Source organism: Diachasmimorpha longicaudata, chromosome 8 (genome assembly GCF_034640455.1).
Source record: "Diachasmimorpha longicaudata isolate KC_UGA_2023 chromosome 8, iyDiaLong2, whole genome shotgun sequence".
Lineage (NCBI taxonomy): Eukaryota > Metazoa > Arthropoda > Insecta > Hymenoptera > Braconidae > Diachasmimorpha > Diachasmimorpha longicaudata.
The window spans coordinates 6,018,528-6,040,094 of NC_087232.1; the positions used below are offsets into that span (position 1 = coordinate 6,018,528).

General features: G+C 40.4%; 5 protein-coding genes across 7 annotated transcripts; 2 read left to right on the forward strand and 3 right to left on the reverse strand.

The window, feature by feature from the left end:
* Window positions 1-10,559: 10,559 nt before the first annotated feature.
* On the reverse strand, window positions 10,560-13,814 carry LOC135164944 (FAST kinase domain-containing protein 4). 2 transcript variants are annotated; one of them, XM_064125750.1, is made up of 7 exons: window positions 13,663-13,814; window positions 13,394-13,530; window positions 12,432-13,123; window positions 12,028-12,317; window positions 11,401-11,646; window positions 11,239-11,314; window positions 10,560-11,058 (listed from the first exon to the last, which is right to left on the reverse strand). In XM_064125750.1, exons 2-7 carry the CDS (start codon window positions 13,517-13,519, stop codon window positions 10,857-10,859), a joined length of 1,632 nt encoding a protein of 543 aa, XP_063981820.1. In that variant the 5' UTR covers window positions 13,520-13,530; window positions 13,663-13,814; the 3' UTR covers window positions 10,560-10,856. The 2 variants fall into 2 exon arrangements, with proteins under 2 accessions (XP_063981820.1, XP_063981821.1); XM_064125751.1 differs by having other exon boundaries at window positions 13,394-13,522; window positions 13,663-13,804.
* Window positions 13,815-14,043: 229 nt separating this feature from the next.
* Window positions 14,044-15,697, forward strand: LOC135164953 (FAD synthase-like). Its single transcript, XM_064125770.1, has 3 exons — window positions 14,044-14,357; window positions 14,442-14,583; window positions 14,885-15,697. The coding sequence occupies exons 1-3, from the start codon at window positions 14,245-14,247 to the stop codon at window positions 15,308-15,310; spliced, it is 681 nt and encodes a 226-aa protein (XP_063981840.1). The 5' UTR covers window positions 14,044-14,244; the 3' UTR covers window positions 15,311-15,697.
* Window positions 15,536-17,849, reverse strand: LOC135164948 (dimethyladenosine transferase 2, mitochondrial). Its single transcript, XM_064125761.1, has 4 exons — window positions 17,682-17,849; window positions 16,771-17,463; window positions 16,135-16,445; window positions 15,536-16,059 (listed from the first exon to the last, which is right to left on the reverse strand). Exons 2-4 carry the CDS (start codon window positions 17,461-17,463, stop codon window positions 15,870-15,872), a joined length of 1,194 nt encoding a protein of 397 aa, XP_063981831.1. The 5' UTR covers window positions 17,682-17,849; the 3' UTR covers window positions 15,536-15,869.
* An 81-nt stretch (window positions 17,850-17,930) lies between these two features.
* Window positions 17,931-21,400, forward strand: LOC135164951 (3'(2'),5'-bisphosphate nucleotidase 1). Of its 2 annotated transcripts, none has more exons than XM_064125768.1 (5): window positions 17,931-18,112; window positions 18,217-18,597; window positions 18,702-18,921; window positions 19,029-21,080; window positions 21,194-21,400. In XM_064125768.1, the coding sequence occupies exons 2-4, from the start codon at window positions 18,240-18,242 to the stop codon at window positions 19,366-19,368; spliced, it is 918 nt and encodes a 305-aa protein (XP_063981838.1). In that variant the 5' UTR covers window positions 17,931-18,112; window positions 18,217-18,239; the 3' UTR covers window positions 19,369-21,080; window positions 21,194-21,400. The 2 variants fall into 2 exon arrangements, with proteins under 2 accessions (XP_063981838.1, XP_063981836.1); XM_064125766.1 differs by having other exon boundaries at window positions 17,947-18,112; window positions 18,236-18,597.
* LOC135164956 (signal recognition particle 14 kDa protein) lies at window positions 19,612-20,573 on the reverse strand. Its single transcript, XM_064125773.1, has 4 exons — window positions 20,448-20,573; window positions 20,292-20,364; window positions 20,105-20,217; window positions 19,612-19,850 (listed from the first exon to the last, which is right to left on the reverse strand). Exons 1-4 carry the CDS (start codon window positions 20,469-20,471, stop codon window positions 19,734-19,736), a joined length of 327 nt encoding a protein of 108 aa, XP_063981843.1. The 5' UTR covers window positions 20,472-20,573; the 3' UTR covers window positions 19,612-19,733.
* Window positions 21,401-21,567: the final 167 nt, after the last annotated feature.

Here is a 21,567-nt window from a genome sequence, read left to right on the forward strand (position 1 = left end):
TTTTATCGTAATATCTGTATCCGTCGGTGATTTGTCGTGAAGAAAATCAGAGTTACTGGAGTAGTGATGCTTGTGATGATTTATCGGTGATTTTTGGTAACAGATGTACGTGAGTTTCATCGTATTTTCATGTGGTGGGGGACCACTGGGGGGGACTGAGGGGGCCCTATTGCTGCACGTGTGCACGTGGAGTGGGATGCATCTTTTTGAAGGACTGATCTGGCTTTTCGGCAGTTGGAAGTCACGAGTTGTCATAAAGTTGTAGGTGAAAAATGTTCTTTTTAATTTTTTTTTTGTCGACGAACTGTTTTTTTTAACTTGAATTGTTTTTTTTATTGGGGATGGTTTTTTGACTTTTCAATGTTTTAGGCTTTTGGAGGTTTAAATTGAGGGATAAATGCACCGTGTGACGGATGAAGTACAGCGGGAGTCCGAAAGGCACACGCGATGGTTGAAATTAGACTGAAGTGGAGTATAACTGGGTGGCTGTTGAAAGGCCGGTGACAGAGACCAGTGACTCCTGGTGGGCGCCGGTAGAGGCTCACACAAAATACTTCTTAACGCTAATGCGCGCGCGCGGAATATAACTTATACGGATTTTTTTTTTACCATTCTTTATTCTGATACTGCCACTGTTCACGTCCAATGTGTCGTGAGACTGTCGTTCCCTATCTCATCCATATATCTACACCTTTATTTCCGCGGATGGGAGGGTAAGGAATGAGGCGAATTGTTCGGAGAAATTGAGACGATTTTTTTGATTGTTCGGAGGTATTCAAGCAATGAATTATGGGATTTTTTTGACGCCTGACGTGATCTAGATACACTGGTAATTGATGGTGATACGGGAAATTATAAATTTTGAATTGTCATCGGGTTATTTGGGTCAATATGAGGAGATTCAGAGATGAGAGAGGAGTTGGGATCTGGTTTTGGAGATTGAGGGTGGAAATTTGCAAATTTCAATATTTACAATCACACACGTCCGGACTTTCAGATTAGATTTTGGATTTTTACTTTTTATTCTGTTCTAGATAATCCCATGTCAAATTGGCAATTCGAACCATAAAACGATTTCAATGCTGTCTAATTTATTTTGTTGATGTTTAGATTCTCAAGGAGATTATAACTGTAATGAGTATCATCCAAATCACAGAAGAATTCATTTTCCACAGCCATCGCGATGAATCGACTCATCGCGTTTAGCCACTTCGCTATGAAAATGCAATTGGGTTATCCACCGGTGAAAATTTTCGTCTGATAATTATAAACATTAACCTCATACTTCAACATTCACACAATCTGCACAATGTACTGATCCTCGAGCGTTTATTTCCCCTCATTTTCGAACAATAATAAACAAGATTGTATGGATACTACACGACGCGCGGTAGTGCGGCGGTCAACGTCATCTCTTACAATCGCCTTTTTCCCAATTTAAATTTCCAAAAATTTATAAACACTAAATTCGTACTTCCCCATCCCCCCAACCTCCCCTACACACAACCACTATATACACTATCTCCTCCACGACTTGCTCACCCTATCTTCCGACGAAAATCCCCGAGATTTCCCGACGAAATCGTGAGGTGCGGTAGTGCCTCGGTCGCGTTGTAACGCTCAACGTCTTCCCGCTCACCAACCATCACCACCGAATTACCCCATGTCACTACACCCCCAACATCAAACTGATGAATTCCCATCGCACCTCACACCGTTCAAATGACCAAATATTTAATGAACCGAGAGCATTCACTCCCTCGATACCTTCCCATCCATCTCAAGAATTCATCAACAAACATTCATCAATGATTAACACGAAAAAATATCCAGAAATGTTGAATCTTCTCATCCCCCGTCTCACCTCCTCCCCCGCCCCAATTCAAAACATTTCAACAATCTCCGTAACGCGAAGCTCAAAAAAAAAAGATATTCAACGTCAAACGAGAGATATATCAACTCGCACCTGCTCAAACGGCACGCGCCGCAGGTCTTATTATATACACATTGTATCGTATATCTTTTTAGTACACATAACACGTGCTGTATCTCACCTCATCCCCGCCAAAACTACGTCATTGAATTAATCAACTAGATACGAGAGAACGAAAGAAAAAAAAATCGATAGCGAAAGGGAAAAGGAGTGTCAATCCAATCATCGATCCCATCTCCGTCGACCACAACCGAAAAAAAAAAAAAAAAACCGGGATAAAACCCACATAAAATAACCCAAGTCGAATCTTTGTTTATCTTTATCTCTTTTTTTTTCGTTTGCCTCCAATCATTTTTTTATTCTCTTTTTATTTTCATTTTTGGGGTCTTGTCGGCTCGCGGCATGGCCACACGTGATTACAGGGTAGCCGGCACTCACCTCGAAACTCGGGTGGTCTCTACGGCTGGACCAACCAGGGACTCGTCTACCGAGATCGAGAATCAGCGCCATTTTTTTTATATATATAAAATATAACGGACAAGTGTGTGAAATTTTTTTATGCCAAGTCCCTAGGGGTTCGACTACTGGGGAAGATTTTTTTTTTTTTACCCCATGACAAATCAATTTCTCTGAAATTTTGTTGGTTATGTTCATAAAATTTTCAAGGGTTTGTTTTTTTCGCGTATATTTTTTAACAGCTGTCTCCTTCACATCCACTCGTTTTCGTGGAGTTTTTTATGTTAAAGGTGGTATATATAGGCTGGCGGGCCCCTGCAGGCGCGTTCGGTCACTAACTGGCCTTACTGTGTCTCATTAGCGATACAGTCAATGTGAAAAGTTTATACGAGTCAATCCTTGTGATGAGTTAATCGGCCAAGGGTGGGGAGAAAGGAGCTGAAGGGGCCGAGGGTTACGTGTCACCCCCTCCGCCACCCCTCCCCCCATCTACGAGCAGTCAGAGGCCCCCTCCCTCCGTGAGTGGTGAGAGAAGCTGAGTTTTGTATACATAACATAAATGCACGCGTTGTGACGGTCCCACTCAGGCCCCTCGCTACTCGGGATGTTGGTGAGGCACTTGGGCCAGTGCCACTGTTTTATTTGGCAGTGTCTAGTCACACGTGTCACGCTAAATTTTACCGTGACATTAAGGTGGGTCTGAGGAGGATGTGCATCCCGCATTGGGCCCTCTTCTTTCTGCAGATGCGACAGTTTCCGATCAGCTAAGACCAGTGGTCTGAGTGGAGGGCGGGCCCTACTTTAAAAAGTACGTCATATTACGATAGGAACAGACATCGAGACAATCGATATCTCGAAAGTCGATGACGATTATTCCTCGGCCGCGGGGTTGATGTCTCTTTTGTCTTTGCTTTTTTAATAATCGATTATCGCCTTCGATTTTGTACAGTTGTATCTCCAATCGAATTTGTCGATTCCGCCAAAAATTACGGAAATATCAGGAAAAATTGCGTTCCGGTTCCGTCAAATTTCCCAGAATCGCATTTTGCTCCGGAACTACGGGAAAGGTACGTCATTTTTCGTGGATATTTCTCCACTCATCAATCGAATAAACTTCTCCCATAAATTCCGATAAAACTCATTTAATCGAAATGTTAATACCCGATTTAACTCGCCCCCGAACTCATGATGAATGTTCATGCATTTTCGATTATTCATTTGCATGATTCCTCTATCCCATTTTTTTTCCACTGCATTTATTTTGCCGGCGGCATCGACACACGGGAGAAAAAAAAAATTCGGGGTGTAAGAGAAGGGTATGCTATACCCAACGTGTAAATTCCTGCGTGTGGTCGCATACTCGGCGACCGGGCAGTCGATTTAAATATCAAAGGCGGCTTAAATCTGACCTATACCACGTTGAATCATGTTACCTACTTTTATATACTTATACAGGGGCTTACAAAATGCTCGTTACCACGTAATATCGAGTTGGTAGGGGTGAGCGATGGGGGAGGTGTGTAAATATGTTAATTCGATTTCATATTCTGTGAAAAAATTTTAGATAATCGATCGTTCTCGCTCATGCCGAGCAGAATTTCAAGATTTTTACCACATCCTGTGGTGCTGCTAAACAAAGTTGCAAATGGAACGATAATTCGATAGAAATAATTTGTCAATACTGAAGGGAATGTAAGTGAAGAATTTAGGGTTGGATCGACAGTATAAATAAATCATATGGACCGATTTTAGCCCTTTGAATAATAAAAAAAACCGATCGGAGTATTTGTGATTTCACAACAAACACGAGAAAACCGATTCCTTCCGAATCGCAATAAAAATGTTTCGATATATCGAACGATCCCCCTCGCAGCATCGAGTGTCGCTGCTCTTCATCCCCCAAAAATTGCAGAAATCAAATGCACAAGAACTACATTAAAAAAAAATTGGAAAACCCGTATAAATCCCTTTCTTTCGACTGCCCTTCAGTTCCCAATAATCATAATGAGTGAATCAGGCTCACCGGGTCGTCGTTCCCCGTCAACCCCCAAAAATGGCAGAAATCCAATTAGCAGGAACTTCGTTATGTGCTAAAAACTGCGAAAAATCAAAGTTTCAAGAACTTGATGCAAAAAAAAACTGAAAAACCCTTATAAATCCCTTTTCTTTCGACTGTACCTTATTTGCCAATAATCATGATGAGCGAATCAGGCTCACCAGGGGAGGGAGGGAGTTAGCGTGGTCGCAGAGGGGCGGGTGGTGGCCTCTGAACGGTATGGTGGGGAAGGGACAGGAGACAGGCCGCCGATGGCTATTTTAGTGGGTGGAAAATTATACGGCGGCTTCCACAGGCTCTAAAATGGGCAGCTCTCTCCGGTTACCAACTATTATAATCATTTCTTTGGTGGGCCCGGCATACACACACAGAAAAAGCCAAATGCTGAAACAATTCTCTCTCACTCCCTCACTCAAACCTGGTGAGATTTCTTCCTCTCACCACACGCCTGGCGTTTGTAAATGCCTTATTCCCCGGTCGATCAAACCAGTCAACATATTTACCTGCTCGTTAACGTGTCTCCCGATGGTGGTGGAAGAGGTGGTATGGGGTGAAGGAGGGAACAATAGAGCCGAGAAAGAAAGGGGGATGATGAGTCAAAGGACCCTCCACGAGCCAGAGGATTTTTTTCCCCCTCTGGGCGATTCTTATTTTTTATTTTATCCGTTCAAGTGAAATGATAAATTTAATTGATCTCGTGAGGGCCAATTAACCCTCATTAATCGGGTAACGGGGATTTTCAAGGTTTGCGGGGGACAATGTGGTTATTTGATTATGTCTGGCAGCAGGGGAGGGGAGGGTTGAGAGGATTGATGATAAATTGAACAATTCCCTCGGGAATTTGTTGGATCAGTCGGGGAAGGCACTGAGAGTACATGAACGACAACTGAATTCTAGATCTCGGGGCTCCTGTTAGCGGACGAGTGTGACAGGTGACATATGAGATATCTTAGTTACACGAGTGTTTAGTTTACAAGCATGAATATAATCCTGCGGGACATCAGGCGTATACACGAATAAGGATAATTAACTTGGGGATAAATAGCGAGGGGATTCATTTGAAATGACTCGCAAAAAGTGAGAAAGGGTTAATAAGTTAGGGATTTTCCTGCGAGTGTTTTCTGTTTTGAAATTCCCATGTCATCGATCTCTTCTTCTGGTTTTTAATGTCGACAGCGCTGGTAATTGTTCAAAATTAAATTTTAGTTGATATGGATAAGTTGAATTAATTATGACATACATTTTTTATAATGATTACTGTGTAATATAATCATAAATATAATTGCTAAGATCGTCAATGATAAGAAAATTCATCGTTCCATGATTTTGCCATTCACATTAACCGAAAAGAGGAGATAAAAAAATGAAAAAAATAAATAAATGAGCAAAAGAGTGCGAGTGCAAAGAGGAGGGGTGGATGTAGTGTGTAATTTTGCGCCAGCTTAGGAAAACACGTCGGCCACCCGCGTGCCACTTGCGAATGCATTTAAAAATAGAAGGTGCATACAGGCGTAGCCCAACGTCTGGGACATTTTGCGTGAGTGAGAGAGAGAGGGAAAATGGTGAGAGAATGAGATAAATTGGTGAAGATGAAGAGAGATATCGTTAAACTTGGAGAATCGCCGATCGTCACTTCCATTATTCATTCGTGTGAGAGCAATCATTTACTATAATTCATCGATGAGTCTTTATTCGCTGCATTTCTCTTCACTTTTCAACCGTTATTTTTTTTTTCTGGATCTGATCGAAGAATTGACGATGTGAATGATCCACAAGGAGCCTCAATATGAGTATCAACCGACAAGACATGAATTTGTGAAAATTTTCAATCAAGATATGAGAAGATACAAATTGAGTTGACCGAATTTATGCCGGTCTGTAATATTTCTTCATTAAAGCCCTGGAAATACCGCACATCTCGGAATAGAAGTGCAATTGCACGAATGAGGGAAATTTTTTTCTCGGGTGATAACTGTTTCTTTTTGTTGCATTAAACAACGAAAAAAAGAAATGAAAAATTAACGAGAGTTGAGAAAACAGATCGGTTTTAAACGCTTTTAAATTGAGACCGCCAGAGGGAAATCTCTCTTTAGTTACTGCATTTACGACGTATTATTTAAACTTCAGAATGAGAACTGACTCATCCAGATCGCACCATTTGGTGTGAAAATATCGACGATTAAAGATGGTCTAATTTATCCTGACGTTGTTTGCATTCTGGGTTGCATTCAGTGTGATGAGGGCGAAAAATTATTGGTCACATGATGGAATTTATGCCCCTCACAGACTGAGAAAAAAAATGTCTGCAAAATATTCATTTACTTCAGAAAAGTATTTATTTATTCAATACTGCAGTTCGCGAATCAAATCATTACTGGGCGGTCTTCATTAGGTTTTAATTAGATCAGCTATATTATTCTAGATTATCAGTAGCGAAGTGGTGAACCGAGATAAGTTGACTTCTCTCAGAGCCCAGTTTTTGAGGGATATCTCTGAATCTAAGGGAGATAGCGGAATTTTTATCATGACATTTATTGTAGCTCGCAATTTTCTCCACAAAAAAGGGTCAATAAAAATTTTTCTATCTTTCCTAGATTTCGAGATATTCATCGAAAACTGGTCAACACACATAAACGAATATAATCTCGTCCTTCCACTTCGCAACTGAATTCATCAAACAGTATATTATTACTGTTATAATTATTACCGTAATTTTGAATATTTGGCACCCAAAGACAATCACTACTTTTTCGCTAAAAATCAACGTGCAAAAATATATTTCACCCCCTGACTTCTAAACTACAATTTTCAACCCAAAAAATTCATCTCAACTCAACCCCAAACTCAAAAAAAAATTTACCGAGTCACCTGACATTTCTCCGAACCGAATATGCCATTAACCAGATCCATAAGTTTTTTGTAACTGATCAATTGAAAATAAGGCCCAACTCGTACCTCACTGTACTACAGCAATTATTCTTAATATGGTGAGGGTTGTTCTTAATAAGGAGGCAAAGTTTTCAGGCATATGCCCTGGGACCGCTGAGACACAGGAGTGGGCCCAACTGCAAGTGAGTCGAAAATGGAAGGGGTGAGGAAGAAGGGACGGGGCGGTGAAGGGGTGGGAGGGGAGGTAGAGAGGAACCTCGCCGATATAGGAGGTCAAAAATGCACTCAAAAAATTGCCGCCAATTTGAATTGCTAATGCAGTCACCGGCGGCGCGTTCGTGGGCCCCTGTCTTCTGTTGCTGCTGTTACTCCCGTATGTGCATGGGTGAGGGGGGAGGGGGGAGGGGGGCTATTTGGTGGGCCCCTCTTTCCTTCCCTTAGCAAAACTGCCACACTGACAAGCCAACACTATCACTAACTTCGAAAACTTACATTGAAGGTAAGGCCCATTTGGGCTATGTGTGTGCTCTGGGTGCGTGCGCTTCAACAGGGCATAATGTTTGTTGTGGGGAGTCTTTTGGCGGATTCCCCTCCCCCCCCCCGCCCCTCCTACCGCCTGTATACTCAACGCAAAACAATGGCAACACAAGCGAGCGGTAGCGGTATAGGTCCCGACCACGTTGTTTCGCCAAACTGAGGGGGCCCACTGTGACGAACACCACTCCATATAAAGTTTTGTAATTCCAAAGTTTATGTATTGAGTTTGGTTTTTTTTTTTTGTTTGGCTTTTGGATGGTATTTTTCTCGGCATTTTTCACCTGCTTTGGGAACAATACATTGGGCCTCACGGGATGGAGGAAGAGGGACGATGCATTCCGGTGGGATTGATAAGAGTTGGAGGGGGAGGATAGCTATGCCCTTGGCCTGATAGGTTATTTCCAAGTGGGGCATACTAATCGGTTGCGCATGCTGAACAGCTGTGGGCCCAACGGGCCCCGGTCATTACTCAATTTTACCCCGTTCACGGGGGAGGTGGAGGAGGAGGGGCGGGAGGGAGCATTTGACTCGATTAAATTAGGAGCGAAGTGGCAAACGAGATAAGTTCTGGGTATTGATCAGTTTTTTATGAGTATCTCGAAATCTAGGGGAGATAAGAGAATTTTCATGGGATTTTTTTTTGCGGAGGAAATTGAGAGCTACAAGAAATGTTATGGCGAAAATTTCGCTATCGCTGGTGGATTCGGAGATATCGCTAAAAAACTTACCATTTCACTACTGAAATCTAGATGTTAATCCAAAAATGTTGAGGATTTTTCAGTAAAATGAAGGAGAAATTCAATTTAAAAAACATTCAATAAGGCCCAACATTTATTTCAACAGTTTTGTGGTCTTTACGTCTCCGTCTCGATGAATAAAATATATGAAATCGTTAAATGGCAAATATCTGTCGATTAGATGGTTGAAAATTTTAACAGCTTGTAAAAGGCTCGTTTTCCCAAGTACCTTGAGAATGTACTTACGGGTTATATGGGAATGATACGTTTGAGGCATTGGTAGTGGTGAGAGAATCCAATGATAAAAAACAGCTCGCGACATACCGCTGTGAGACAACTCGGTGCCTCTCTATACAAGGGCTTACCGTTTTCCAACGTGTCATTTCATCGATTAAACTCTATTTAATGTCATACATCGCGTTTATTATCGTAGATAAAACATCGAATAAATGGGAAAATCGATGATAAACTGAGGGGGTGTGAAATTACGTCAAAATAATCGGGAAATTATAATAAATAAATGATGGGATGGGACTCTTGTACGGGGCCCACGGCAAAAGTCTCGAAGCCGACAAGTCGAGACGCTTCTTCCGCCAATGGTATTGGGCCTTAAAAGGACATTTGTCCTGTCTGCTATATTGGGTAACTCGAGTCAACTCGCGCCAAGCAAGAAAGGGATAAAGTTGCGGGGACGGTATTATAAAAATGAGAGGTAAAAAAAAAATCATGGGAGGGGTCAAGCTGTGGGGTTGAGGTATTTTATTCGAGATTAGGGGATATCACCTCGGGAAGGGCTCGAGGGGCATTTTTTGGGTCTAGGGAGAGATTTTTTTGAAAGTAGAAAATTTATTTGCGTCGTTGAATGTCGACTTTGCGATGTTACAGAAAATGGGGGAGAACAATTCTAGGATGAAGTACTAGTGCACCGAAATTTTGATAAATCAATTGAGGACTTTAATTTTTAGAGGGTGCTCTCGAGTCCCAATAAAAAAAAATGACAAAAGAAAGATTAATTCGGGCTAAAGTCTTGTTTTTCATCAAATCTATTTCGTGCAAAATACATTGTCATCATGCCATAATACGTCTAAAGAATAAAATCGTTATCGGGACAATCAGACTGTGGCGACGGACGCACCCACGTCCATCATCCCATCTCCCTCTCCCTCTCTTTCTCTCTTATTATTTTTTTCTTTTTAAACTGAAGGGAGGAAGAGGAAGGGAATAAACACGCCCTTCTATTCCAGTTTCCATGCGGCACTCGGCATATTGTGGCCATTGTACACTATGATACGACTGTAAGTAATTTACCAACTGCATTTGTATTCGTTGAAATGTATATGTACGAAACGAATACTTTGTGACAGAATTTAACGTCGTCTCGTGTCGGCGACGCCGACGGTTTTCGTTTACTGCGACTCGACAGTCGTAAAGATCTTTGGCGCCGTTTTACTCCCTCCCGTCCACCCCCTTTTTCATGAGCGGGATGGGAGAGTTATTTACCGGGTGAAAAGCCCTATTGGGGGTTTACCCTTTCCACTCTGTCTACGATATCATTCAATCAATACTTCGCGTACTTCGGATACTTCTTGGGATTCGGGTGGAGTAAATTTAGAGAGATATTGGAGTTCTTGAGAGTTTAAAAAACTCTGGAGTAGGTGGGAAAAAGTTTGGAATGTAAATTCTCGATCGAAAGGGGGTGGAAATGTCTATGTGGGTTGGAGGTGATCTGGAAAGGGTGGTAAATTATTTTAGAAAGATTTGGAAAATACGAAGAGGGTCGTCCCTATCTTTTAAGGTACCTTGCGATGAAGACAGGGTGCATTTCCTTTTTTGGGGTAATTCATTGATCAAAGAGGGGAGGCGATTGTGGGTAAATTTTTTTATTTAAAAAATCAGTTCAAATCAAATCAAAATTGGTTTGTAAAAAATTTCTCGAAAAAGATTTCAATTGAAATTAATTCAAGTTTTGCACTATTTGTGGACTACGGAATCCAATTGACGGAAATTAAACCCCTTTGAAGTTCAAAAAAAAGTATGAAACATTTTTTTCTCGTCTATAAGACAATTTAATTATCATTCTCATAACTAAAAAAAATAATAAAATTCTCCTTGAACCAAAACAATTGATCATTGGTTCACTAAATTGAAATCATCAAGAGGGTAAGTTAAACATCACATTTAACAGAAATTTTTATACTGTGTATTAATATATTCACATGATCAACCATTATCATTACACTATATCTAACTATTTTACAATGGTTTTAATACGATCATTGAGGTATGAAATTCGTTTCAGTAATTTATCGTCCGTATGAAAATCTTTGTGTGATATATTGAGAATTCGGTAGCCCATCGCTTCGAGTAATCGACTATGAAGTGTAACCGAACCTAGGATATTTTTTTTCCCCACACAGAAGTCGTGGTAATAACTTGCAATAATTGCTATCCTGTAATTGAAAAGGAGATTTTTCTTCAATTAAAAATATGTTTCTTGTTTCTTTAAATTGAGGGTCAACAGGCCCTCAAAACAATTCTTGAAGAATTGAAAACAAAATAAAGAATCAATTGATTGTTTTTCAACGATTTTACAAATGAGTAAAAAATCAAACCACCAAAACGTTACTCACCTCAACGCGTTTGTATTCTCACTGGCCTTATCTACAGGTAACGTAGTCAATTTTGGATCAATAAAAAATTCGACGTCTGTGAAGTTCAATATCAAAATGACAATTAAAAATAGATCTTGATAACTGAAAAATGCCAGACAAATTGTCTTAATGAATCCTCACCTATTAAAAATCCTGTTCGAGCATCAACATTTGTTCGAAAATGTTCTCTAGATGGAAATAGATTTGCCAGTGCATCGGTAATAGCCTTGACAAATATTTCCTTGTCCTTCATTCTGGCAATAGGTGCCACCATCACTGGTGAATTCTCATCCAAAAATGGACCCGAGTAATTTTTTAATAAATACTTCGCCGCTGCATTTATATTTAATAATTTATGCTTCTTGGCAATAGGGATGTCTGCACCATCTGCAAGAAAATTTGAAAATGGATATAATATTGTATAATAAAACTGTGGAAACATTGCATAATATCCCGTTGAAATTATTTATTCTGTTGTATTGAAGGAATTAGAACTTCCTGTTGGCCCAGAATAACGCGACAACTACAGATTTATTAGTGGGATTGTAATTTGAATCGAGGTGATTATGGTCTAGATGGATAATTAAAGAACAGGAAATTATGTGTCATCATTATAATTTATGCAGCTGAAAGTTATTAACTGGCGATTGATTAACTTCCAGTCCATTTCCAAAAAGTCTCTCAGAGTTGAAAGAAAATTATATGAAAACTTATTATTTATTAAGCATCAATTACTAATTAAAGTGATAATTAATTAATTATTCGCACCTGTGAGTGTCGCAATGAACTTATTATTCAACGTACTCTCCACCTGCTCATGGGACGCTCGGTTCAGAACGACCAACGACCACACGACATCCACCCACTCTGACACCTTTGTCATGTCGGTGTCCTTGAGATCGACCACCAAATCTCTGTATAGAACTTCGAAATTTCCGGGACTGTATCCAACGACAGCGAGAGTCATCAGCAGAGCGCAGAGATCCTGAATCCTCAAGACCTCCTTGTGCTTGATGCTCCAGTCGCAGAGAGTGTCCATGAGGGCCTCGTCCCTGTACCTTTATCCACAAGTGAATAAATACATAAATTAACAAGTCATAGTTTATATGACGAATGATTAAAATTATAGAATAATTCGCCAGTTTCACCCTTTCACATATATTTAAATTTACCTCATCATTCCCAAGGAAGTGAGGACGGAACCGATGATGGGGCTCTGATTGATCTGAGGTATTTTTTTTCTCAAGTCTTCACAGAGCCTCACGAGGAGGTCCTCTTCAGTGAAATTGAGTCTCGCCATGCTGTACAATATGTCAGCAATATTTTTAATCGTCAAAGCACTTGAGTTCTTTATGATATTCTCGGCGAGGCCTCGAAGAAGAGGTCTAGGTCGCCTCTGTCTGACAGCCAGTCCGCAGAAGATCTGAACGGCCTGGGCGAGGGGAAGTGTTCCGACCTCCACCGGATTGTGTAGATCACCAACAGTAAGCACATTCTGCTCGGAGATTATTTCCCCGTCCGTTGATTTTACAGTTGTAGTACTCACTTTTTTCGCAATTATTCGACAGAATCTCATGTACCTCTCGTCGCTCCCTAGGGTTTTTAAATCGACATTACCTTTCTCCACCTGCTGGGAGAGGAGGGTTATTGTATGCTGTGCTTGCTTGTAGCTGATGAATTTTTCGTTTATGGAGGAGAGGAGGCTCTCAATGGAGCTCTGAAGTTTCTTTGATGGAGATACTTCACTCGAATTGCCGATGTTCAACTCGCTGAAAGCCTGTGTCACCAGGCGATTCTTCGGGTGAGTCCCCTCGGGCTTGGGAGCTTTTGGGTTTTTTGACGGAGTTGGAAGTTCGGGATCCATCTGAGGTGTTCAGAATTAATCAAAATTATCTCAGGATTATTTATGGGATCCCCATCGATGATATTGTTGTGATAGATTATGAAAAATGAACGACGAAAATACTGGAATAATAATTTGAAAACAAGGAGCCCACTCAATTAATTAATTAGATACAATACCTATACTTAGTGTTCATAGGGATATGAATATAAGAAAAAATATTTTCCCAACGAAATATTCCACAACAAACTGTATTTTGAAGGATGAAAAAATTTTAATGCATCGACTCACGTTGGGTTGAGTTGCTGTCGCAGCCCCGGAGCATCCAGCCACCAACTGTTTTGGTAGACACCAATTGGTGGTACGTGATGATAACCGTGACGGACCATTCCACAGGGTTCCCACTAGCTTCAACATTTTCTATCAACCTAAGTTTATGTTATTTATATAATCGTGAAGTACGTGACACTAGGGTAAAGCAAGAGGAACTATTTATTACTGAGTGACGATTGTTTTTGGGATGTTTATTGCCTTTTTGGGACCCTCGGGTCATTACTTACGCAATCTATTTTATGATTTATGGTGTAGTAGCAGATATTTTTGATGATTTTGAGAATTTCTGTCGGTGATTATTAGGAGTACATGTTGAGGTTAGGTTGACGACGAGTCAATGGTGATTGTGAGAGGGGTTAGGGGTTTGGAGTCATAGAGAGTGAGAATCCGAGAGGGTAGACTACAGTGGAGGCAAAGAGGACTAAACTTAAAATATCCGGTGACAAGTACCTCTGGAAGCCGTGCGTAGGGCTGTGTACCTTGTGACAAAATTTGGCAGCTGTGTCATCTCGTGACGCCTGTTGGAACTTGTCCCGTTTGAGGCTCCGTCGTTAACTAGTTTATCGTATTTCCAACAAATTTTATTTATCTAATATGTTTTTCCTGGTATTAGAAGCCAAATTATAATAAACAGTTGACAGTTCCGTGAAAGGCTTACGAGTTCATAAATCATTTCTGCGAATTCTCTGGTCGCATGTGTTTCAATAATTGTGTAACAGTTGGAGATGGAGCAGGAGCCCTTATGTCAGTAGTGACAGAGGAGAAACAAGTGAAAAATAAATAATATAAATAAATAATTGCACGTGGCCATGGTTTTGAATGATCAGTTTTGTGTGGAGAAGGCGAAGGCTGTCATCGAGGCTGGAATGCAGAGTCCACATGTCAGGTATTCCATACTGATCCTGGAGGAGGCACTGGGCAGGTGAGTTGGGGTTCAGAGTCAGAGAGAGCCTCCATGGTTCCACGATTTTATAAATGAAGTTGATTTTTCGGTGGTTTGGTCTAGGTATAACGGAAACGAGATTATTCTCAGCTTCAACGGGGGCAAGGACTGCACAGCTGTCCTTCACCTGGCTGCATCGGTTTTCCTTCTTCGAGGAATCGATTCGATGACGTGTCTCTACGTCACGGGAGATCCCTTCCCCGAGGTATATAAGTTATGATGATCTTCTTTTGTGGTAATCAGGGGTGGGATCGAAGGTGTAGCTGAATTTATAGTTCGAGGTTTTGAATTCAATGAAGTTCAGCTTTGGAGCTCCTCGAATCAACCATTGAAGTGGACAATTTAATCACGCAGTCCTCTAGACGGTTCCGGAATATTTCGTTACATCACTGAATTATTCCGTTGTCACTAGTGCTCAAGACCGAGTGGTTAAATCAAAAAATAATCCTTTCATTTTACTAAATTAAATGACATCTCTGATGAATATTTCCTTCCTCTCCCCTCAGGTAGATGATTTCGTGGAAAAAGCATCCCAGTATTACAACTTGAATGTAATCCGCAAGAACAAACCCATAAAAACCGCATTGACAGCTCTTCTGAACGAGAACAAAACATTGAAAGCTGGATTGATGGGGGTGAGAAGAGGCGACCCGGGCTCGGAGAAGCTCCAGCCGTTCCAGCTTACCGACTCCAACTGGCCTCACCTCACGAGAATCAGCCCCATCCTGGACTGGACCTATCGAAATGTCTGGGATTTCCTCTTGGAGCACCAGGTCCCCTACTGCTCTCTCTACGACAGAGGATACACGAGCCTGGGAGAACGGTCGAAAACTTTTCCCAATCCTTTGCTGCAAATTCCCAATTCACCCTCGAGCTATCGTCCAGCCTACTCTCTCATCGACGACTCCACCGAACGGAATGGAAGAGGATAACGACAGTTATTCTCTACTTCACTAGTTAATTTTGTCGTGAGTGGGGGCAACGAAATAGAAGAAATCAAATTGAATATTTTATTTATTGACGGATTTATCTAGTTTTATGCACTTCAATTTCGTTCATTGGGGATTTTATGAGTCTCATCTGCTCAAGAATGAAATCTCTCGTGATAATCTCAGTGTTGATATCAAAAGATTTCATACCAGTGAAAAATTCTGATGGAAATTTAATGGAAATATATTTTTGGTATTTAATGAATTCTTTGGAATTGACAATAATAGTCTTTGAAATTTGGCGAACATTTACTATGTGAATATCATTGGTTGTGATTTTGTTTTATACAGGAGTACGCAACGTTGGTGACAATGAAAGTTTTTTTTTGATTTTCTGTTTTAATATTTTGAGTAATTAATTAACTAATCCCAGGGAACCGAAGGGGAAGAGAAGTCGAGGTTGTTAGGGAAATGAATCTAATCATCATCAATCTTCGTAACCGAATCATCGGTTCACTAAAGTCATAACTAATTTGCAATTTCAATGGAAATATTTCCGGAATTACTCTTCACTCGTTTTATTCAGCATCAGAGTTTCAACAAAATTAGTAAACGGGCTATTGTCATAGTCCGGCCAAGAAATGAATATCTTGAACAGTTGGAGTAATTCATCAGCAGGAAGTGCATCGAATGTTGAATAAATATTGTAATCTTTCTGGATGAGACGAGGGCCACAGCCTGGAATCCATTTTCTGCGGAAAATTCGTGTAACGCAAATTAACGAGGAGAGGAAATTTTTAACGTAAAAAAGAAAAAAAATCACTCACTCGAACACGGGAATAATCCTCGTGTTTTTTTTCCTCATGTGAATTGCTAGAAAATAGTAGAATACTATGGCGTGATGTCGAGTGAAATTTTCAGTGAAAAAATCTTTCTTAGCCTCGATCTTGACAACGTCCATTACTTCGTAGTCCTTCATATAATACTCCCTGAATCGTTTCCTCGAGATTCTGTCAGTGTGGGCGGGGAAGAAGGCATTCCTCGGAAGGGTTCCCAGTTTCTTGAAGTCAAAGAACGTTCGAAGGAAAACATTCTTCGGTCTGTGAAAATGTCTGTTGCTCGGGTCGTCTGCGAAGACCTAGAAATGAGAGGCAGCTGTTCACGTTTTTGTGAATTCAGGGGAAAGTTGACGCTGATTTTTTTGGGATTTGGGAAAACTGGAATATTGATCGAATAATTCCTATAAAAGTAACATAAATTATAAATTCAATAATGTAAATACCGATAAATCATGGCTGACGCTCATATACATTATTTATAATTTTTAAACAATTCTAACGATTCAATATCGAACTCTACGTTCCTTTTCCCAAAGTTCATGTGTCAAGATTATTGCAGAATGTCTTAAAATCAGGTACTAATTCAATTAATTGCGAGTCCAATTGCAATTACTCAACAATTACCAAAGATACCGAAGGTGACACTGCCACATAGAGAACAATCCTCCCATAGTCCGACAGATACTGATTCATTAGTGTCCACTGAAGGGAATAAAAAAATTTGACACTTGGTACTGCCCCGACGACAGCGATGGCAGGTCGGTCTTGCCAATCCCTAGGTTTAAGTCCCTCGAACATGTTCTTCATTATCCTGGAGTTGACCTGTCGATCCAAAAACTCGGCCTTCCCTAGGCTCGCAAAATTATAGGGTCTGATTTGCAAACGTCCCGAGTACTTCTGCGAGAGGGGATACAACCATTTCATAAATTCCGGAAATTTTTCGTAGCTGTGAACAACGGATACTCCCGACTCCAGGAGCTGGTGGGTCATCAGACCAGCGCCTGGATTCATTTCGGCTATAAATGTCCCCTCCTTGGGGACTTCATCGATGACGAGGGATGCAAAGGCTTTGGAGACGTCTCTGTCGAATAGATGAAGGGTTGAAAAATTTGATCTTCGTCGCATCACGTCGACGGGGAGATCATCCGCGTTGATCGTTGAACCATCGTAGGCTGTCAACTGGGAAAGCATTTCCGCAGGTCTTGCGTGTTGTTTGGTGTTTCCTGCGACATTTTTAGAGGAGATTCGCAATAGTTGTGGGGTTGATGGGGTCCTGGGGTAGTGTGAGGAGACTTTCGGGGGAAAACGACGGAACATCTGCAAGGAAATTTTTATTTACAGAGAGACGTTTATTAAAGGGTACGTTTAAGTTGTTTAAGTCATTCCTGATTGAGCGTTGAGAGAAACATTTGGTAAAATGGAACGTTTTGACCGAACCACTCGGTCTAGAAGGTCTAGAATGATGAAGAACAATAATAAAATGATTTTGAATGCAAAAAAATATTAAACCCTGAAGAACTCAGACGAAGACTTACAATTGATTCAGGAACTGAATTTTATTGTCGTTGTTAACATTTTATTTTTCCTATTATTGTCATTACTAACTCGTTTAATGCCATAATGCTTTTGTAATACATGTGCTCATTCCCGATGTTGACACACTTTAAACACCGATCATCAGCTGGAGCTAGACCAGTTTTTTTTATCGACTGAGTTCCATAATCTCGTTTGTCAGCTGTAAGGATCACAACCTGGAGTGTTTGGAGTGGGAGACAAGCATTTTAGGGGAGATCGGAAAAAGTGGGGTTAGGTTTGAGGTGTACAATCTCGGCAAATTCAACCATAATTGGAGATGTGTCAGTGAGAGCCGTTGTCAACTGCTTTGAATGCCAACTGGCCCAGCCCATCAATCAGAGAAAAACGGAGAAAAAGAGATTTTAGGCCAATATTTATTTCTTTAAGAGAAGTATTTATTTTTTCCAAATCATATTTTTCAGATTGAGACATTCATATGAACATTTCGATGTCTTGTCCTTTCTTTACATCTTTTATATTTAATTTAAAATAAAGAATGCAATATTCCTGATAGAATAATGGCCCAGTGTCAGCCCCTGATAACTCGGCTGATCGCCTCGTCCGTGACAGCAGCAGCTCAAGCTGGAAAAATAATTCGAGATGTCATGAACAAGGGTGAGTTGAACATCGTGGAGAAGGGAGAGAACGACCTGCAGACAGAAGCAGACAGATCCGCTCAGAACTGCATCATCGAGTCCCTCACCAGACTATTCCCTGGAGTGACTATCATCGGAGAAGAGGGCTCCTCGAGGTGTGAGGTACCTCCTCACTGGATTGTCACGGAAATGGATCAGGAAGTTCTGAATATTAAATTGCCAGAACACTTGGAGAATGTCGCACCCAAAGATGTCTGCGTCTGGGTGGATCCCCTGGACGGTAAATTTTTATCTCTAATTTTTTTGGGAGGGTGCATAAAAATGATCCACTTGCCAGGTTGGATGGAACGTTTGAATGTCAATTAATGTTATCGACTTCGTCAGGAACGTCTGAGTTTACTCAGGGTTTCCTGGACCACGTGACAGTCCTCGTGGGAGTAGCGGTAGGTAAAAAAGCAGTTGGAGGGGTAATTCATCAACCTTACTCCAAAAATCCTCAAACATCGTTGATGGGGAGGACATTATGGGGCATTGATGGGGTTGGAGTGGGTGGATTTAGCCCAGTGCCACCTCCACAGGGCAGGAGAATCATCACTACCACTAGGTTCTTGAATAATTTATTTTCTAATTGCAAAAATTGTACAGAGCCATTTTTTGTTGGAAATTCCCAGCAAAAATGCTTGAATAAATTATTTTTTGCTGTAATTTAAGATCACATTCCAACAAGACCGTTCAGGATGCCCTGGACGCCATGAATCCTGATGAAATCCTCAGAGTTGGTGGTGCTGGCCACAAAGTGGTTCTCCTCCTCGAAGGGAAGGCCCATGCCTACGTATTCGCCAGCCCGGGCTGCAAAAAATGGGACACATGTGCTCCTGAGGCCATTCTCAGGGCTGCTGGAGGCACCCTCACTGATCTCACTGGCGATATGTACCCTTACGATTCTAAAGCATCTCATCCAAATGCCAAAGGAGTCCTGGCTACTGCCCCAGGAGAAAATCATGCATTCTACATCAGCAAAATTCCTGAATCTGTTAAACAAGCCCTTTAGCGAAATTTTAATGAAAAAACAATGTGAGGGATTCTGTTGTCAAATGAACCAATGGCTGACCGTCATCCTCTGAAAAATGGATCGTAACTTTTTCTACTTCTACTTTTCGTACTTTTCCTCTAAATATTTTTTTTTCTAATAACATTCATAACAATAAGAGAATTCTCGTTTATGAATTCTAACGAATGTTGGTAGTGATTATTGTCATTTTATGTTATTTTTTAATGAAAAATATAACTTGAATTAAATAAACTATTAATCATCTGAGTTTATTAATATCGAGCGGGATTTTTGAAAGAATTTGTGTATAAAAAATTTGTTGATGGATATAGTTCTTTAATTAACTTTAGAAAATAAATATAAACTCAAGTGGCTTTCGGTTTCGCTGACTTGACTTTTTTCAATTTCTTCAGTCCATTTATGTTGGATTTGAGGAGGTTCCAATATGCCTGTTGAAATTTATTAACATCCTTGGAATGAATCTGCAAAAAGAAATCATTGAATTATGAAATTGAAAAATGTGCAAGCACATTTTGAAATACACATAATTAAATTTATTTACTGAGTTAATTTTTCGTAGTGTCCAACATGGAATCATTTCGTTGATCTATTCTTCGTAAAAAAATTCATATAGAAAAGAGAAAATCAACAAAAGAGGTTGGATGGCCTTTCTTTAAATCTCAGTAAAAAATTAAATATTTACGTAATTATACTTGTTTAATGAATTAATGCTTACAACAGTAGATATTTTTTTCGACCGTAATGTCGCCCTGACTAGACAGAGGTACTCGCTGGGTTTCGGTAGAGGTGGTTTACCTTCCCTGGGCACTGGTTTATTGTGTCCATTATCTTGAAAGAAAAAATATAATAGCCAACCCATGAAATCAACTAGTAATAAATAAATAATAATAATCGTCTCTTACATCTTTTAATTGTTAACATAACGGAGCCCGACAGCCGTGACTTGTCAAACAATTTCGTGAGTTCGCTCAGAAACTAAGAATAAAAATAAAACGAATTAGTTTTCGTACATTTTTAGGAACAATATCACATCTGCAATAGTTTATTCATTTTTTTACCGTATCATTTTCGAGCAAAACCATTCTGTCACAGCATATGTCCCGTCAGACGTGGAGTTGATGATTGAAAATAACAACTGAATTAGGTTATGTTTGCCTTCATTGCTCCGGACTGGGATAAAGGTACTGTCCACAACAGAAAATTCAGAACGCAAAATAAATATGATGAACACAAAGAAATGTGCACATTTTTTAAGAAATTGGAGATTAAAAACGATCCCCTGCCTGTAATGTTTACTTCTGAACAACAACGAATAAATTATACGTCAAGAATAATGTCCATGTCCTGGAATTGCTTATTAAATAAATAAATAACATTTTTAGTATCAAAAAAATCAGATGACAGCTTCCTATTCCCATTCCGTTCCCTATAATTTGCATTGTGGATCGACCTTGACCCGTCCCCACGTGCCACCTGTCCAAGAACAGTTCCAGAAGCCGACAAGACAACCGACATAGACAATAACTCAACAATGGTTGAAGGTATTATCGTCCGAATATCCCGGAACAATGAGTGTATATACGAAAAATCAACTGGTGGAGTTCCCAAAACGCTGGTCAACCTCACAAGCAGCCTAAAAGAAGTCCAGAAAAATGTCAATGACGTCCTGACGTCCCTCGTAGACACCAAAGGTGAACGGACGACTCGCATTATACATTCGGTCCAGAGAAAAAAAATGAGCCCAGCAGAATTAATGATCGTCTTCATGAATAACTGAGAGGATGCTAATGAAGGGATTTTTCAGGTCATGCTGGCGCTGAGAGTGAAGGAGATGATGATGATGAGGATGACAATCCAGAACGGGTTAACCCCAAAAAATGTAGATTGGGAGACTGAACGGTGGAGTTGAGAACCAGAACGAGGACGCAGACGCGGACCGGTTTCATGGATTAATAAGTCATTTATGTCGTTCTGTATTCGTTGAGATAAAATAAAGAGTTTTGAGGAAACGAGGGGTATCGTTGGTGTGTCTCTGGGGAAAAATTGTTTTACTTTGAGTTTTGGCGAATCACGAACTCGAAGGTGAGTTCATGATCTGGGGGAATTATATGCTCAGTCGTAATAAAACGATAAATGACGTAAATGAAGTGAGTACGGTTGATAAAGCTAATACTTCAA

Coding starts and splice junctions, on each gene's coding strand:
- LOC135164944 (XM_064125750.1), bottom strand. CDS start 13,519: ATGTTGAAGCTAGTGGGAACCCTGTGGAATGGTCCGTCACGGTTATCA. Junction 11,315..11,400: donor TCGAACAGGATTTTTAATAG/GTGAGGATTCAT, acceptor TGAACTTCACAG/ACGTCGAATTTTTTATTGAT. Junction 11,059..11,238: donor GAGAATACAAACGCGTTGAG/GTGAGTAACGTT, acceptor TTTCAATTACAG/GATAGCAATTATTGCAAGTT.
- LOC135164953 (XM_064125770.1), top strand. CDS start 14,245: ATGGTTTTGAATGATCAGTTTTGTGTGGAGAAGGCGAAGGCTGTCATC. Junction 14,358..14,441: donor CTGGAGGAGGCACTGGGCAG/GTGAGTTGGGGT, acceptor GGTTTGGTCTAG/GTATAACGGAAACGAGATTA. Junction 14,584..14,884: donor CGGGAGATCCCTTCCCCGAG/GTATATAAGTTA, acceptor CTCTCCCCTCAG/GTAGATGATTTCGTGGAAAA.
- LOC135164951 (XM_064125768.1), top strand. CDS start 18,240: ATGGCCCAGTGTCAGCCCCTGATAACTCGGCTGATCGCCTCGTCCGTG. Junction 18,598..18,701: donor CTGGGTGGATCCCCTGGACG/GTAAATTTTTAT, acceptor CGACTTCGTCAG/GAACGTCTGAGTTTACTCAG. Junction 18,922..19,028: donor AGAATCATCACTACCACTAG/GTTCTTGAATAA, acceptor CTGTAATTTAAG/ATCACATTCCAACAAGACCG.
- LOC135164948 (XM_064125761.1), bottom strand. CDS start 17,463: ATGTTCCGTCGTTTTCCCCCGAAAGTCTCCTCACACTACCCCAGGACC. Junction 16,446..16,770: donor TGTCACCTTCGGTATCTTTG/GTAATTGTTGAG, acceptor TCTCATTTCTAG/GTCTTCGCAGACGACCCGAG. Junction 16,060..16,134: donor AGGATTATTCCCGTGTTCGA/GTGAGTGATTTT, acceptor AATTTTCCGCAG/AAAATGGATTCCAGGCTGTG.
- LOC135164956 (XM_064125773.1), bottom strand. CDS start 20,471: ATGGTTTTGCTCGAAAATGATACG. Junction 20,218..20,291: donor TATGTTAACAATTAAAAGAT/GTAAGAGACGAT, acceptor TTTTCTTTCAAG/ATAATGGACACAATAAACCA. Junction 19,851..20,104: donor CGAAAAAAATATCTACTGTT/GTAAGCATTAAT, acceptor TTCTTTTTGCAG/ATTCATTCCAAGGATGTTAA.